This window comes from Schistocerca americana, chromosome 1 (genome assembly GCF_021461395.2).
Source record: "Schistocerca americana isolate TAMUIC-IGC-003095 chromosome 1, iqSchAmer2.1, whole genome shotgun sequence".
Lineage (NCBI taxonomy): Eukaryota > Metazoa > Arthropoda > Insecta > Orthoptera > Acrididae > Schistocerca > Schistocerca americana.
In genome coordinates this window covers 1,057,476,984-1,057,496,008 of record NC_060119.1, presented here as the reverse complement: position 1 = coordinate 1,057,496,008, position 19,025 = coordinate 1,057,476,984, and the positions used below count along the sequence as shown (strand labels likewise).

The 19,025-nt window shown below is 37.0% G+C and overlaps 1 protein-coding gene across 2 annotated transcripts in view; it reads right to left on the bottom strand.

The window, feature by feature from the left end:
• Positions 1-1,170: 1,170 nt before the first annotated feature.
• LOC124549641 (progestin and adipoQ receptor family member 3-like) overlaps positions 1,171-19,025 on the bottom strand; it is a 197,631-nt gene continuing 179,776 nt past the window's right edge. For both annotated transcript variants that reach the window (XM_047125259.1, XM_047125260.1), the window contains 3 exons: positions 16,962-17,150; positions 12,154-12,244; positions 1,171-5,637 (listed from right to left, as the gene is read on the bottom strand). In XM_047125259.1, the coding sequence (XP_046981215.1) occupies positions 5,498-5,637; positions 12,154-12,244; positions 16,962-17,150 (420 nt within the window). In that variant the 3' untranslated portion in view covers positions 1,171-5,497. The remainder of the gene's footprint in view (positions 5,638-12,153; positions 12,245-16,961; positions 17,151-19,025) is intronic.

The following is a 19,025-nucleotide window of genomic DNA, read 5'->3' as shown; positions in this document are numbered from 1 at the left end:
CTGGGTATGATTGTTCTTCTGTTGAAAGCTTAGTGTTCACCACCCAGCACTTCCTACTCCAGTCAGGTCACAGTCTTATCCTCCCCCATCAGAGGCAGGGGCATGTGTGTAGGCAGCAATGTTATATACCACCTCTGCTGCAATCACTGCACAGTGTTTATGTAAGCATCCCCCAGAATGAATATCCACTGCTAAACTATGACCAAAAACAGAGTGGACCACCCAGTGGCACAACGTGCACAATTTCAATGGCTGTTTTACACCCAGGACATCTCAGTCCTTGCCTCCACCACTAGGTTTTCCAAACTATTCAGTTAGAGTTATCCTTTCAACACAACCTTTGCTGCTGTAACTTTCCTAGTCTCAATAATATCTCTGTTAACCCACTTCCTGCACATCTCCATCCAACAGGTTCCTTTTCTTCTGTCCTATCACCACCTCCCAACTCACATCACCATCATATGCCATTCCCCAGTGGCTCTGCACATGTGTATCACATGCCTTCCCTGTACATCTGCCACTCCTCCCTCTCACATTTCTAGCCAGCAAACCAGGTGCATTCATCCAAGCCACTATCTACCCACTCCCAACCCCTTTTCCTACCCCCCACCTCCCTCCCTCTCTACCCACTCCATCCAACACAACCTCAATTGCACCCAGTCCATCTGCTAAACTGCAATCATGACACAGTGCGCCCAGCTGGCACTCTGTAGGGACATAGACAGTTCGAAAGGATATTGATTTGGAAAGCTATCAAGTTTTGTTCATCTTTTGCATGTGCCTGTCAATGATTCAAAAGCTGCTGATATTCAGTGAGTGGTCTCCTTTACTCCTGAATTATTTGGATAATGTAATTCTTCAGTTTTGGAGTATTTTACTTGATTGTGAAAAATTAGGGTTTCTAAAAAATAAATTGGAATGGCTGTAGGAAAGTGTACAGAGAGAGTGAATTGTCGTTTTTTCTGTTATTGATGGTTTATTCTCTCGTCAATAAATCTCCATAAACTAATACCCTGTAGCTCAACACAATAAATTACAGCCTAATTACTGTAGCAGATTACTTCTGAAGTAGGAAGTACAGATAAGAACAAAAAATAATATCACACTAAACTTTCAGTACACAGCAATTCTGTACACAGGATATTTTTCCTCTTGTCACAAAAATGAGCATTTGTTTTAAGAAAATATTTATTATTGTTTTATTGCAACTTTAAAAATACATATTTTTATCACTAAATCATAAATAATAGTATGACAAATGAATGCACAGACATTATAGACAATATTGCCACAAAAACTCTCAACAAGAGGAGCAAAAATGGAATCCATTTACTGAAGTTAAATGTCTTCAAATTATAAACTCATTTACAAGTGAAAATGTCATCTGCATCTCTCATAACTGTTAGAAGCCTTTTTGGAATAAGAAATTAGAACTGTGCTTCTTTTGTTTAGCTGCAATCCAGTTAGTCTGACCAGCTGCATCCTGAATTATGGCAGTGGCAATAGTCATATCAAATCTGTATAGCAAATGCTTTCTCTTCTTTTTAAATCTCTTGGAACTCCACAAGCATTTGTCTAAGAAAGAAAGCCCCAAGTAACAAACAGGTAGATATAATAATACTTCCGAATTCCTTAGCTGCTGTATTTTTTGTCTACAGAAAAGCAACACAGAAATATTTCAACTTCTAGACTTAGGAAAGAATGCAAATTAAGAAGATAAATAATAATTTACCTCTATTCCATACCTGTTATTGTGATTTTGTCTTTATGGTAAGTGGTGATCTACCATTATATTTCACAATAATAAAACTGTGTTAAAATGAAAATAAACTCAAATCACTGCATGTCTTTAAATGTATCTATGATATACATTCTTTCAAACAGAAATGAAAATTCAGTTTTGGCCATTTAACAATGCACACATTTTACTATTATTTATCTAAATGAAATAAAAGGATGCTGTTAATTTAAAAGTGTTTTCTAAAACTGTTAACTCATTGAAGCAGTGGGGAAATTTCGTGTCGTAAGATGAATGTTCCATGACCTAATACTCTGTGGAAAATTATTTATCACATGGAAATAATTCTCTTGTTAAGTGATCCCAAATACTGAACGTGGCTATCATCTATGAAAGTTTACAAGAACATCCCTGACCGATATGGTAACCCTTATTATTTCAGTATGCTTGATTTGAAGAGAAACCCAAGTTACATTTTCAGATACCATAATAATATAAATAACATGTGCTTAGTGCATTACTTGATACTACTACAATTAACCATCAAGTGAGTTGCATAAAATGTGTGTAATAATCTCTCGCTATAAATAATAACAACAAATTCAGAGACATGACAGAATCTCACTACAAAACAATCTAAGAATATAAGAGTAGGATTATGCTGCCCTGAAATATTTTAGCATATTGAAAAAGTATAAAAACATATAAAACAACATAAATAATGTAACATGAATAAAATGGAATAAAGCAACAGGAGCCACTTACTAATTCCTATTTAATTATGACAAAAGACTTTTGAGGAAATAAGACATGTTACAAGTCATTGCATAGCAATGATATAACTTCACTGTTATTTGATGATAAACCAGGTGGACATGTACAGATATTATACACCATCCTAATATAATAGGTCGTGATGTGATACACCATCCTAATATAAGAGGTCAGTGATATTCTGAAATAATTTTTTTTCCTTCCTATAGTGTATTTAGACAACCACATACTGAAATCCACAACAAACTAATCCTCAGGATCTCCTCAAACATTAAAGATTCAAATTCATGTGGACACTCACTACAGCCACAGTCAAGGTTCTGGTCTTACTGTAGATGTGACAGAGGGTTCTACTACCCTGAAGTTTTCTTTTTTAATTTTTTGAATAAAAAAGATGTTATTAAGCATAAGCTATCAACTACCAGAGATCAACTATCTCCTGCAATGTATTATTCTGCAATGTTAACCACATTTTCTCAATATCATATTTTTATGGTGTTTCTTATGAATTTTCCTTTGTAGGATATTCAAGAAATGTTTTGTGTGGTCTTGCAGACATCACAGTGAATCACTCACAACATAAAAAACAGCTTATCTGTTTTGCAAAGAATAGCTACAAGCATTAAACTTTTATATTAACTATGGCTTCACACCAGAGCTTTTGACCATCAGAATTAAAAAATGACAACAAACAAATTATATTGCTTTTAACTGCTTGATTCTTAAAACTTTAGTTGGAATGCAATGTTGACAAATCCGAAACTTGCATTTTGTTTCTGTCAGACTATCATTTCCATTTCTTATATAATTTGACACACTACCCATAATACAGTATTCCAACAACCATCATTTATTCTGTAATTTTGTCATACTAGTGCCTTAAAACTACATCTTTCACAGAAAGAAGTTATAAATAAGCACAGGATGGATGGAATGTGTTAGTGCCAATGATCAAACTTGACGCTACATGAAAAGACAGGCAGCAACTGCTTACTTGTACAAGAAACCACTTTTATAGACATTTTAAAAAAATAAGAGAGGATCGTGTTATAGGAGATAAAGAAGAAAGGAATGTACAACAAATTTTGTGTGCCTTAGTGAACTACTGCAAGTCTTTCAATTTCACATCTCTATGGTGACTTGCTTGTTCCCATCCTACCTCAGTTATGTGACCAGGGAAATAATACTGCAGTTTAATGTGGAATCTGACCCACATATCATTTCTGATGAAGCTCCACATCACTGAGAGGTGTATACTAGGCTAAAAGGCAGACTGAACAATCTGTGGTGAGACCAGGATTTGATCCCAGACTTTCGGTTTCCAGTCACACACTTGTATACTAGATCACCAGGCCCAATGTACAACAAATTAAAAACAGTGATATAAGAAGACAGGGAGGTAATGATGATATGCAAAATGGAACAAAAGAGACTAGGGAGAAACTGGTTTCAGTTGATACCAGGTGAAAAGCATGAGCAAATACTGGTATGGAAGACTGGATCTCATCAGTTCCTAGCCCCATTTGCTAGGACATTGGATTCGGGTGAGCCACGTACCAAAACAGATTTGAGGATAATGAGCTACATGCTGAGTTCATGTTCAGTAACAGGATGCTGGAAATGTGTAGTGTATAGAGTTTGTGGATCTTGGGGTTCCATGTCATAGTGTGCATATTCTTTGTCAATCATCACCTTAACAATGTATATATTTTTTAGTAGTGAGAACAGAATAAGTGGTTCTGGTAGTTATAGCAACAGATCTGAAAACAACATTGCCCATGTGGTAAGAAACAGAATGAGGGTATGTGCTTGAGAGTGTCACAGGACAAGGGTATTACAGTGCAGAACAACTAAGGAGAGTGTGGGGAGGAAATCTGGCAATGTCTTTCTTACTTTGGGATGTTGACTTTCAAAAGCCATGGCCTTAGCTTATAAAATAAAATGATTTCAGTTCTCTTTCATCCCCTTCCTTTACTGTATATCTTTCCTTTATTTTTTGCAGTCTTGTTAACCTAACTAAGGAACTAAAAACAGAATTCCAAAACCTCATGATGTGTGTGTGTTCTTCATTTGTGTGTCCCTCATACCTGTGACAGTTTCTACTATTATAGAACCACATAAATGGGAAATGACTCATCCTGCCATCCTGCGATTCTGATGTGGACTGAACTATTATACTTTCCAAGAACTAATAAAATAAAATGAATTTGAGTGTCAAATGTATAAAAATTTCCATATAATTGCTCTACTAGTATCAGAATATTGAAGGTTCAGGAATAAATTCCCAACAGCCAATGGATGGGTGAGTGGAACATAATCTATCACCCAATCATCTGTGGACTACTCAAGCACCTGCTTAACTTATTTCTGAGTAGCTGGTTTAAAAGCTCCAAACTGAGTTTAGTGTAATGCTGTCATTGACTGTTTATTCTCCTGTGATATATGTAACAATCCATCCTTTCAAGATTTACTATTCTTCCACATCTTTTCTCATCAATTAACATCTGTGTAACAAGCACATAAGTCTTTCATTAACAACATAGTACATCATCACAATCTAAGCAATTCATCATGATTTTACAACACTTTCCTTAGGAAAGATTCACACATCATTCCTCAAGCCAAAAATACTTTTTGACTCCTACCAATGATTTTTTCCTCATATTTGAGCACCAATGATCACAAATAAATACATGTAATAATAAACAAATATCTGCTTCAAGCTGGTTGTGGCGTAACCACAAGTTTGAATAACAGATGTAACATTATTAAAGAGCAGAGTGTTTTAAACAATACAGACAGTAATGTCTTATGTCACAGCTCATCAATAGCAAGTACGTAGACATTCCACTGGTCTTATAAGATGGGGTCCATTTGCTGTCATGCCTACAGTACCACCATTTTCAATGGTTCTTCTATTTGTACGTTCGGTATGTTGCTGGGAAACAGCAGAACTGATACTTGCAAAATTTTTAGCTATCAGACTCACAGCCTCATGTCATTTGCACAACCATGATTCATGCGAAATTCTACGTATTTGATGCCAGTGTTGTGCCAGTAATATAGTGCAAGCACCACAAAAAGATGCCACCACTGATGAGATGATCCAATATAATCAACTTTTCCTGAAACAAAAAACACATATAAAGGATATGTAATAAGTAAATCTGTAATAACACATGATCTAAGGTAAACTATGGATACTGTATCACTCTTCGCAAACAGTGTATAAGCCACCATCTGTTATCAAAAACAGAAGAAGCATACGGCATAGTTGGCTTTGAGACATTCAGTTCTGTAAAAAGTAAAGGTTTTCTGTCATGCTGTTGCAGCACTGATATATTTCTTTGGCAACTGCCCAGAACTGTTAACTGCATTGGATGAAATATCTTTCTTGTTTCCTTCCAGTTAATAGATAACTGTCACTGTTGTCTTACACAGTCCTTTCATGAGACTCTAAAAAAAGATACTGAACACCAAAATGCACCATCTCATGATCAGAAACAGCATATTGCCAGCTTCTTTCCCATTTCTGGAAACATTCTGATGACAAAAAAATTTTTCCGTAACATTTTTTAAATTGGTTACTCATGAGTCCGGTGCTAAGACAACACTGCAGTTCAACAAATTATAGATATAGTGCCCAGTATTGGATATTAGAGTCCATCTCATAAACCATTACTGCCATTAACTAGGCTCTGTCCAAAGCTTGCTAACTGTATACAGTACATCTGTCTCTCCCAACTGTACTTTACCCGAATTGAATATTACATCTGCCTCTTTCACAAATAAAGAGACACTGAGGCTACAACTTGAAAGTGAGTTTGAAACAGTCACAAAAGACTTAGTTCTTGCAATGTACAGATTTAGGAAGTAACATTGACTGTGAAGTAAATCAATCTGCTTAAAATTCTGAACATTTATTGTCAAATCATAATATGAGGGTTGTACCAAAAGTAAGGTTCCCAATGAGCTACAGCCTCGAGGGAAGGTGCTGGGCTAAATCTGACAACAGTGTCATAAGCAGTGCCTTCACTCTCGAGCTCGCCCGCCTGTGATTCACTACATCGCTCAGTGTTGGCTTGGCAGCCGTCAGAGGTGGAAGTATTGATCACCACTCCCGCCAAGTGTGAGGTTTGAGCAGTACTCCGGTCTCTCCATGCAAGGAAATTACCGCCAATGGAGATTCATCAGCAACTGACTGAGGTTTATGGTGAAGTGTGCATGTATGTTCAGCACAACCTCAAATGGTGCAGGGCTTTTTCTGAGGGTCACACGAAGTTCATGATGAAGAACAAAGTGGAAGACTGCCGGTTTTGGATGTGATTGTCCAGATCAGCAGCGAGCTGCTCAAAGATCGGAGGGTCACTGCCCGTGAACTTGTTGAACGCATTCCTGAAGCTTCCCATGGCACAACTGAAAGAACTTTAACAGAAATGTTGGGTTATCGCAAGGTGTGTGCTCGCTGGTCTCCCAGATGCTGACTGACGAACACAAGGAGTAACGCCTTGACTGTGCTCACAAGTTTCTTCAACAACGTGAGGGGGGAAGCAACAAGGAGAAGTTGTTAGACTCCATCATCACAGGAGATGATATGTGGGTGTTCCATTATACTCCTGAAACAAAACAACAATCTCGTCAGTGGCGTCACTCCAGTTCACTGCCACCAAAGTAATTCAAACAAACACAGTTGGCAGGAAACGTTATGGCAACTGTGTTTTGGGATCGGAAGCGGTACACGTCATCGATTTCATGCAACCTGGGACAAAAATAAACTCAGACAAATATTGTGAAACATTGACCAAACTCCAGCGAGCAATCCAGAATCATCAGAGAGGACGACTGACGGAGGAAGTAGTGCATCTTCACAACAACGCTCAACCCCATGTCAAGCATCAAACACAGGAGCTTTTGAAGAAATTTGGTTGGACTGTTATGCCTAATCCCCTGTACATCCTGGACTTAGCCCCCAGCGATTATCACCTCTTCCCCAAGATAAAGGAACACTTAAGTGGCAAACGCTCCAAGAGCGATGATAAAGTCTGATCAGAGGTCACACACTTCCTCAGCAGGTTGGCAGGAGACTTCTTCGACTTAGGAATACAAAAGATGGAGCATCATCTTCAAAAGTGTGTCGAAAAAAATTGGAGACTATGTTGAAAAATAGACAAAGGTGTAAGCTTTTCAATTATGTATAAATTAATAACAATAAACAATATCTTCTATTTATAAAAAATATGGTAACCTTACTTTTGGTACAACCCTCGCACATATAGCATATAATAAAGTTGGTTGAAGGGATCAGTTAGCTGTGTGCCAGTTATGCTCAGTACTAATTTGGGCATGCTTATTCACTCAATTTATGCTCAGTCACATATAACAATGGAAAGCTATTTAATAAAATGAATTTTTATTACATTTTTTTTACAACAGTTCTGGCACTTACATAAATGTTTGTTGCCTTATTATTCAACACAGTCAACCTTACTTTGCAACAAACTTGGGTCATTTGTCCAAAAGCTTGCCCCCCAGAAAAAATTCTGTTCAATAGTGCTTGTATCGTATCACATCTTCAAGCTGGCTCCTAATCTCTTACTTCACAAATATTCTTTCAAAGGTCTGCAAAGTGGAAACTTGATGCTGTCATGACCATACCTTATGGAAGATGTCCCAACATCTCTCATTTCACATAATATAGCGAATGTTATTAGTATAAGCATATGAGGGCACATGTTGTCATAGAGCAGCAGTATTTCTTGTGAGGGCATTCTTGGGCATTTTAATCATAAGACAGGTTTCAAATGCCTTACCAACAGATAAATGAAGGGAGCACTAATTATAGTTTTCCTGTCCTCTTGGAACTGTCCCAGCATAAATAATTTGTCATCTTAATAACTCATCAGTATAGCTTTGCCGCTGAATGACTGTATCTTGAATATGTTAAATGGATCCAAACAACAAAAAAGCGTGTAAAGTTCAAAGTGGCATAAATAGTTCCCGCTTACAGTGTTTGCTGCCATGTCATTAAGGTGATCGTCATAGATGTTGTAAAACCTTCATTTGGAAACATCATCATGTAATATCCCCCCCCCCCCCCCCCCCCCAAGAACCATGGACCTTGCCGTTGGTGGGGAGGCTTGCGTGCCTCAGCGATACAGATAGCTGTACCGTAGGTGCAACCACAACGGAGGGGTATCTGTTGAGAGAACAGACAAACGTGTGGTTCCTGAAGAGGGGCAGCAGCCTTGACAGTAGTTGCAGGGGCAACAGTCTGGATGATTGACTGATCTGGCCTTGTAACACTAACCAAAACGGCCTTGCTGTGCTGGTACTGCGAACGGCTGAAAGCAAGGGGAAACTACAGCCGTAATTTTTCCCAAGAGCATGCAGCTTTACTGTATGGTTAAACGATGATGGCGTCCTCTTGGGTAAAATATTCCAGAGGTAAAATACTCCCCCATTCGGATCTCCGGGCGGGGACTACTCTGGAGGACGTCGTTATCAGGAGAAAGAAAACTGGCATTCTACGGATCGGAGTGTGAAACGTCAGATCCCTTAATCGAGCAGGTAGGTTAGAAAATTTAAAAAGGGAAATGGATAGGTTAAATTTAGATATAGTAGGAATTAGTGAAGTTCGGTGGCAGAAAGAACAAGACTTTTGGTCAGGCGAATACAGGGTTATAAATACAAAATCAAATAGGGGTAATGCAGGAGTCGGTTTAATAATGAATAAAAAAATAGGAGTGCGAGTAAGCTACTACAAACAGCATAGTGAACGCCTTATTGTGGCCAAGAGAGACATGAAGCCCACGCCTATTACAGTAGTACAAGTTTATATGCCAACTAGCTCTGCAGATGATGAAGAAATTGAAGGAATGTATGATGAAATAAAAGAAATTATACAGATAGTGAAGGGAGACGAAAATTTAATAGTCATGGGTGACTGGAATTCGATAGTGGAAAAAGGGAGCGAAGGAAACATAGTAGGTGAATATGGATTGGGGCTAAGAAATGAAAGAGGAAGCCGCCTGGTAGAATTTTGCACAGAGCACAACTTAATCATAGCTAACACTTGGTTCGAGATCATAAAAGAAGGTTGTATACATGGAAGAAGCCTGGAGATACTGACAGGTTTCAGATAGATTATATAATGGTAAGACAGAGATTTAGGAACCAGGTTTTAAATTGTAAGACATTTCCAGGAGCAGATGTGGACTCTGACCACAATCTATTGGTTATGAACTGCAGATTAAAACTGAAGAAACTGCAAAAAGGTGAGAATTTAAGGATATGGGACCTGGATAAACTGAAAGAACCAGAGGTTGTACAGAGTTTCAGGGAGAGCATAAGGGAACAATTGACAGGAATGGGGGAAAGAAATACAGTAGAAGAAGGATGGGTAGCTTTGAGAGGTGAAGCAGTGAAGGCAGTAGAGGATCAAGTAGGTAAAAAGATGAGGGGTAGTAGAAATCCTTGGGTAACAGAAGAAATATTGAATTTAGTTGATGAAAGGAGAAAATATAAAAATGCAGTAAATGAAGCAGGCAAAAAGGAATACAAATGTCTCAAAAATGAGATCGACAGGAAGTACAAAATGGCTAAGCAGGGATGGCTAGAGAACAAATGTAAGGATGTAGAGGCTTATCTCATTAGGGGTAAGATAAATACTGCCTACAGGAAAATTAAAGACACCTTTGAAGAAAACAGAACCACTTGTATGAATATCAAGAGCTCAGATGGAAACCCAGTTCTAAGCAAAGAAGGGAAAGCAGAAAGGCGGAAGGAGTATATAGAGGGTCTATACAAGGGCGATGTACTTGAGGACAATATTATGGATATGGAAGAGGATGTAGATGAAGATGAAATGGGAGATATGATACTGTGTGAACAGTTTGACAGAGCACCTGAGTCGAAACAAGGCCCCGGTGGTAGACAACATTCCATTAGAACTACTGAAAGCCTTGGGAGAGCCAGTCCTGACAAAACTCTACCATCTGGTGAGCAAGATGTATGACACAGGCGGAATACCCTCAGACTTCAAGAAGAATATAATAATTCCAATCCCAAAGAAAGCAGGTGTTGACAGAAGTGAAAATTACCGAACAATCAGTTTAATAACTCACGGATGCAAAATACTAACGCGAATTCTTTACAAACGAATGGAAAAACTGTTAGAAGCCGACCTCGAGGAAGATCAGTTTGGATTCCGTAGAAATATTGGAACACGTGAGGCAATACTGACCCTACGACTTATCTTAGAAGCTAGATTAAGGAAAGGCAAATCTAGATTTCTAGCATTTGTAGACTTAGAGAAAGCTTTGACAATGTCAAATTCTGAAGGTGGCAGGGGTAAAATAAAATACAGGGAGCGAAAGGCTATTTACAATTTGTACAGAAACCAGATGGCAGTTATAAGAGTCGAGGGACATGAAAAGGAAGCAGTGGTTGGAAAGGGAGTGAGACAGAGTTGTAGCCTCTCCCCGATGTTATTCAATGTGTATATTGAGCAAGCAGTGAAGGAAACAAAAGAAAAATTCGGAGTAGTGTTAAAACCCATGGAGAAGAAATAAAAATTCTGAGGTTCACCGATGACATTGTAATTCTGTCAGAGACAGCAAAGGACTTAGAAGAGCAGTTGAACGGAATGGATAGTGTCTTGAAAGGATACAAGATGAACATCAACAAAAGCAAAATGAGGATAATGGAATGTAGTCGAATTAAGTCGAGTGATGCTGAGGGAATTAGATTAGGAAATGAGACACTTAAAGTAGTAAAGGAGATTTGCTATTTGAGGACCAAAATAACTGATGATGTTCGAAGTAGAGAGGATATAGAATGTAGACTGGCAATGGCAAGGAAAGCGTTTCTGAAGAAGATAAATTTATTAACATCGAGTGTTGATTTAAGTGTCAGGAAGTCGTTTCTGAAAGTATTTGTATGGAGTGTAGCCATGTACGGAAGTGAAACATGGACGGTAAATAGTTTGGACAAGAAGAGAATAGAAGCTTTCGAAATGTGGTGCTACAGAAGAATGCTGAAGATTAGGTGGGTAGATCACATAATTAACGGTGAGGTATTGAATAGAATTGGGGAGAAGAGGAGTTTGTGGTACAACTTGACTAGAAGAAGGGATTGGTTGTAGGACATATTCTGAGGCATCAAGGGACCACCAATTTAGTATTGGAGGGCAGCGTGGAAGGTAAAAATCGTAGAGGGAGACCAAGAGATGAATACACTAAGCAGATACAGAAGGATGTAGGTTGCAGTAGGTACTGGGAGATGAAGAAGCCTGCACAGGATAGAGTAGCATGGAGAGCTGCATCAAACCAGTCTCAGGACTGAAGACCACAACAACAACAACAACATCCAATATATTGTTGCAAACTTCCAGCTACGACCATGATAAAAAAAAGGGAGGAGGGGGTGCAATTCATTTGTCACAGGTCATTTAAGTTGAGAAATTAATTATTACTAAAAATTTCTTCCATATATTGCAACTGCAAACTACAGCCAAATACAGTTAACCTGGCACTTGAAATTCTAGCTATTCCTTATATGTAACATACATGTTCTTCACTCATAGTTACGAAAGTTGTAGCATAGGACAATGCCTTGACTTGAGTTAATGAATTTCAACATACCTGAGAAAAATCGTTCTGGTATTTTTGACATGTAAATGAAGAATGCCAGTCCACTTATCGCATACATGCCAAGAACACGGGGCAGCAGCAACTAGAATGAAAGACAACACCTTTACTTGGTAAATACAAATGGTTTAATGGTTGTTTTCCAATATTCTATAAGACTGTAAAATTTCATTTACTCAAATATAAGAAAAAATGTCAAAGAATTTCTCTATAGTTATAGTGAATGTTTAGAATATACTCAAGTATGTGAAACAAAATTTTCATGAAATGTATTCGCAGTTGCAAATACAAGCAACCATCATCCGTATAAGGGAATGAATAACAACACAGGCACTGCAATAATGTAAAATGAAATTTAATGAATGAAGTACACCCATATCAATAACAATTGGCATTAGGCACTTGAAAGCACACTGCTGGATCTATTTCATAACTGAAATAACAAAATACTCATCCTCATAAGCACAGATCAGTTTTTCAGCAACATATGAATTAGGGTTCCAGTGGCAAAAATGTGTGTTTTAACTACAGTGCTTAATGCTGATTAATTTTGTGTGTGTGTTCCTTTTTTTTGTGTAACTTCTTTTCCCAGGGGTTTCTTCCAATAATAATGTATTTGGCAAATGATGCTTTACCTTGTGATGATTTCAGACTTAAATTAGCTCACATTATAAAGTCAATGAAAGATCAAAAGTTACCAGGTGAGTAGCAGGCGGTCCACATTTTTGAAAGAAGCATTTGATACACTGACTTTATATCGTACTGTCAAACTCTATGTACAAAAAGTTGTCATATACGTGATCCATAAATAAACAACAAATGAAGAAACTGAAAGGTTAACTTCATTTTGAACCTTCATGGCATTCTGAATAAAGCTTCAAGATGACCTTTACACTTGTATGATCTAACTAATGTTCCCAATGAAAGCAATAAAATTTTATGCAATCATAATCCTTGAATTTCATCAACACAGACACTGCCAACTACAACTTACTAATACTTAAACAATGTTAGTAGAGTGGATTATTCAATATACAGTTATTACTCGTTTATTATCAGGCACTTGCATATGCACAGCAAGAAAAACGCGTGTGCAATGAATGGAACAAAGCTACAAAAATACAGAACGTCCTTGGAGGAATGGTCAATATTCAGGGATATGACAAGAGTGCTCATCTGAAGCAAAAATCTTCAGGCCTATTCTGAATGGTTTCTGAGATAGAACACATTTAATGCACATTTGTTTTTAGGCTAGTGGGGCTGTAATGGAACAGCTATGTCATATACATAATAATTTTTTAAAAAATGCTTTTGATACAAATATTGATTAATTAATCTTGAAATTGTATGTGCAAGTTGGCGATAGATATCCCTTTGTAAACTTGTCAAATGTATTACTTTCTACATGTGTATTATTTAAAAAAAAGATGAAAACAGTGTACTAGTTATTTATCAAAATGTAAACAACTCCTCTTAGCTGACGCTGTAATTAAGAGAAAAATTAATACTGTAAAAATCTAGTGATTCAGTTGAACGACTGGACTGTCATGCTTAGAGGTGCCATGCACAACCCTAGTGTGAAGAGGAGAGATTGGAAAGGCACTGAGTGGTGTGAAACATTGTCGATGGCCGCAGATGTAAAATTATTGCGGTGTTAAAAGTCCTCAATGATTCATCAAAGTGGCATGGCTTTTCCCTTACATGCTTTTAATTCATCCCTGCAATCATCAAGTCGTGGTTGCAAGAATTTCCAGACTTATGATCCTGTGAAGTTTCAGAGTCATGGTTATCGCTGGGAAAATGGCTCTGAGGAGTGTCATGTTGCTTGACATGTATTAAGGTATCAGAAACATGAAGAAGCTATGTGAGATCATCATCCACCATCACTTCAATGATGTAACCACAATCATGCTTTCTTCAACACACACCTCAACAAGGTAATAGATTCATTTTATTCAGTAAAGTACTTTTGGTAATGGATTATCAGTCATATTAGGTCAAAGTGAAATAACATTTAATTGGAACATTGCAGTTTATTAGTAACAATGATCAGATTTTTAACTGATTATTCCATTACTGTTTGAGCCTCAATGCTTTGCCATTTATTATAAACAGTAACTTGTCTGAAAATTATGATCTTCAGAATTGTAATAATATTTTCAAAGACTATAGTATTTCAGAATACAATGATAACAATACAGTTCGTTTAAACTTCAGTTTTAAGTATCTATGCTTTGGTCACCTTTGTTTTTTTGTTTGCTGAAGTAAATTTTGCTAACTGAAAGTTCACAGTCCAGTTAATAAATTTCAATAATTAACTGCACAAAACAGTTTAAAGATGGCTGCCAGAACATGGCGTTAGAATCAGTTTGGCTTGCTTCCATCTTAGAACATTGAGCACGAAGTAGAATTAACAACTTTGCTTTTAAATTCACAGTAAATTTCAGAATTAATTAAAATCAAATTAGCTTCTTCAGAGCTGGGCAACCATAAGAACCTACACATAATATTTCTTTCAAAGTGTTTAATAAGGTAAAATCTTCTCTTTCCCTGCACCTGCAACTTAAGCTGTTCAACAGATGGATGCATTCACAATCTCAAAACGATATTGAATGTAGCCAGTGCTATGATTCAGGCAGTGTTCCTGCAATCTGTTGTCATTGATTTCAATTTGTTGCCATTTAGAAAGACAAATTGAATTTACATAAAATCGCGAGGGTTTGGTCATAGCATACATATGTGTGTTGGTACACCCAATATCCTTGACATTATATTCTACACATGGTGGTAAAAATAAGAGGAGTTGTCATGAGGTCACAAACTTGAAGCTGACCCAAGTGAAGGTCCGCCATGTTAGCTATCCCAAAACTTCCGCCTCTTGTGGTTTGATTCCGTGTAGTCATGAAGTGTTTTGATCAAAAAATGCCTGCTTGCATCACTTATGGGTGTACTAATCATTCTGATTGTAGTCTAAAGTTTAAACAAATAACATTTCATTCATAAGTGGACTTATTTAAGCAATATATACTTGAAATTCTGATCCACTATAAAGTTTTGCTGTATGGTTTTATTTCTATGATTTGACTTTAGATTTCCTATCAATTCAATGTGAAGAGCTCTCTGGGTGAACGCCTGTTACAGTGGTTGAATTATAAGTACTTAAAGCATTAAATATTTGTTAAAGCAAAGTTCCTTATCTAAGTCCAAGCTATTTAGATCATTACATTAATCACTGTGCTGTCGTGTTACCCTGTAAATCGCTGTTATCTGCCACACTGAATGTCACTTGGTAGGTACAATTTAAAAACAAATCAGATGTGTAAACTACAGTGGATCTGACAATCTTAAATTCAGTTCTTTTCCTTCGTAATTTAACGAATCTTTCACTTTGTTGACATGACAGCTGGCTTGTTTATATCATCCCTGCATACATCTCTGGGACACCAAAGGAAATAAGGTAAGTTTCTCGCAAACTTGAACTTTTAAAATGTGCATTTGACTTGAAAAAGCAACGAATACAAATCAGTGCCTCTAAACTATCAATCATTGCTTCTGGAGTTCTGGCTTTATCAATTATCGACACAAACACAATGAAAGTGAATAGAAATGGATTACGAAAGCATGCTTTTCATAGCAAATACTTCTCTTCTCAGTTATTCAAAGTGTATAAACAAAAAGGAATTACAGTACTGAGGTCAGAAGTGTCATATTTTAGTGTCGTATTACTGTATCGAATACGCATTTAAGACCAGAAAAACGTTTGAAGTTGTGTTCCTTAGGCTGTGTTGTTCACTAAAACAGTGTAACATTTACTGTATAAAAGAAATATCACATGCACACGACAGAAATAATGAACAAGAAGCAATTGTAAACACTCGTCTGCTAATGTATTGGGGGATCCAAGATGGCGGCAGACCCCACCCACTGGCTTCAAAACAACGTACAGCATACGTCAGTAGCGCCATCTCCCCTTATTCTGTCTCCATGATTCTACAACCGAGTTGGCATAAGATGATCTCTGACAGCTACTAGCATAGTTGCCAACTTTCAACTGCAAATTGCAAGCAGGTGCAGGTGAAAACAGTAGCCATTAACAGACCTGTGACAACACTGAGATGTTGCCATAGATACATTTACAAAATTGAAAACTGTGTACAAAAAAGACTATAGGTATGCTAAGAGTATTGTAAATAATGCAGTCAAATTTTTGTAGATATTATGATGCTAGCATAACATGGCATAATGGAAACTCATAAGAGTAGCACCACACCGTAAGAAAAATATTCTAAACAGAAGATATATATAAATTCAAATGACATCCATAGTAAATACACATAAGCATATTGCTTCTTTGAATTTATAATGAATAACACAAGTAAATAAAATGTTAATGGTTAGCTAAAGTTCAGCTTTTGAAAGTACTGATGCCTTGCCTGCTTGGAATTTCACTCACAAAATTGAACTCTGTGAAATTAACAATAGATCTATTAAAGCAGCTAATGCTGAATCAAGTAATAATGTAAACCCATGACTGTTAGTCAAAAATAACCAAAGACAAGTAATGCTAACTGTATGGATGAAAGCCTTATTCATAATGTGAAATGCTTCCTCAGTTAACAATGCTTTGTCACATTAGTTAATGAACCCTGAACCTTAAACGAGGAATCATTGCAAATAACAAATCATATGACTGAAGACAACTTTGTACAATAATACGTTAATAAGTTTAATACAGAATTTTTAATGATGGCATCAGAGAGTAACATAATAATAAGAATATATAAAATTAGAGTAATGCATACCTGAACAACTGGATTAGCATAACCACCCATTATCACAGTCCAATGAAATGTTGGTACAACTCCATAAGCAGCCCAACAAACAAAAACAATGAGCTTCATATTTGCATCAACCCTCAACCTGGGAATTTGAATGATCATAGCAAACAGGAATATCAGGCTAACTGTGAGCAAATAGAATAACTGCAGGTTCTGAAACAAAACCCATAGAAATAAAGCTATGTAAAAATAAAACACAATGGAGATTTCAGGATGGAAACATATAAAAATAATTTTTATTTACTTATAACAAATTTTATATAAGCTTTCAAACAGGTCTTCAGAGAAATTTAATGAAATTTATCTAACAGAACACAGCAGTAGATATTACGTTACTAGCACTTAACAGTATATGTAATGAATGAAAGGTGAGATGTCTCAAATAAATAGAGTCAATAAATAAAGAGTCATTCATGCCATAACTGTACATGAGTGCAGACATAGAAAAATAAGCACCTTTACACAACATACATGTTCAAGTAGGTAAAGTCTGACATTACAAAAAACTGAAGATAAAAGAGAAATTGTTTAGTAACTATAGAAGGCTATACTTCTAAATACAAAGAAATTTACTTTGTGCACATCAAAATAACAAGCAGTTGCCACTGGTGTACTTTCGAATCTTTCAAACAAGTTCCTTTTCACTCAGATGTTAACCACAAAACACAACTTGCTGAACGTTTTTTAATGTAACATAACTTCAAGGCACAGTATACACAAATAAAAAGAACTGATGATTGCAGGAAATAGTACCTTACTGCAATTATTAACAGGTTAAACAAAAATGCACAGTGAACACAACATGAGGTAGTAGTATGTTATTAAATTTAAATCAGATTTTGTTTCAGCCAGATAAGAAGGAAAAAATTTTACAAACATGAAAAAATATTAAAACAAATAATAAAGTGCCCCATAGTTCAGAATGAATATTAATTATGATGAATATGATGACAAACTGACAGATTTCATCGTGAGGAAACAAAGTTTGCATATGGAGTAAAAAAGCAATGGTCTCCTCTTCTGATAAAAATATTATTGGTGTCAGGATGACAAATAGTGGTAGGATAACTTAAAACAAAAACCAAAACAATGAAGAAAACATAGAATAACACTCATTACATGTAAGAAAATTAACTCACCATTAGAAGCAGAAATAAAGATGGGAAGGGTAATTTTCTACCGATCAAGGGTTTCAAATATGTAGATCCATGTTGCTCCTGCATGCTTTCAGATTTCATCCAACCACCTTTCAGCCAGGCGGGCAAGGGCACAGGGTGGGAAACTTGGCAGCCAGATCATAGTGTACATGACTGTAGTCCACTGGCCGAGCTCTGGTGGCTACAGGTGACCTATTAAGTCATGCATGTAACCACATCATGCATGTAATCACATCATGCATGTAACCACATCATTTGATGGGCTGTCTACACTGCCTCCCCCTGCCCATGGGTGAGCTGAAGAGTGCTTGCGGGCACCCATGTTTGATGGCACATCATTGGAACAGTCTGCCCTATCTGTTCAAAAGTATCTGGACACTCCATTGTAATGTGAAATTGACCACTAGATGTCACAAGTGGTGGACCCACCAGTATGAAAGGAGGCAGGGAGTATTGTGTAGTTAGTGGAGAACCAGTAACAGCAGAAAGAGTGTCTGGAGAGCTCTGGGACTTTGAACATTGGCTTATAATTGAATGTCACCTTAGCAATAGATCCATCAGGGACATTTTAACCCTTCTAAAGCTGCCAGAGTCAACTGTTGGTGATGTGATTATGATGTGTAAATGCAAAGTAACAACTACAGCTAAACCAAGACCAAGCAGGTCTCATACACTGAAAAACAGGCACCATCGAACATTGTGGAGGTAATAGTAAAAATATCACATGAAATCAGCATAAGGAAACACTTGTGAGTTTCAAACTGATACCAGCAATCCAGCTACCATAATGACTGTGCATAGGGATTTAACAGGGTACCATGGGGTACAATGGTCGAGCTGCTGCTCAAAAGCCACACATTTCTGTAGTGAG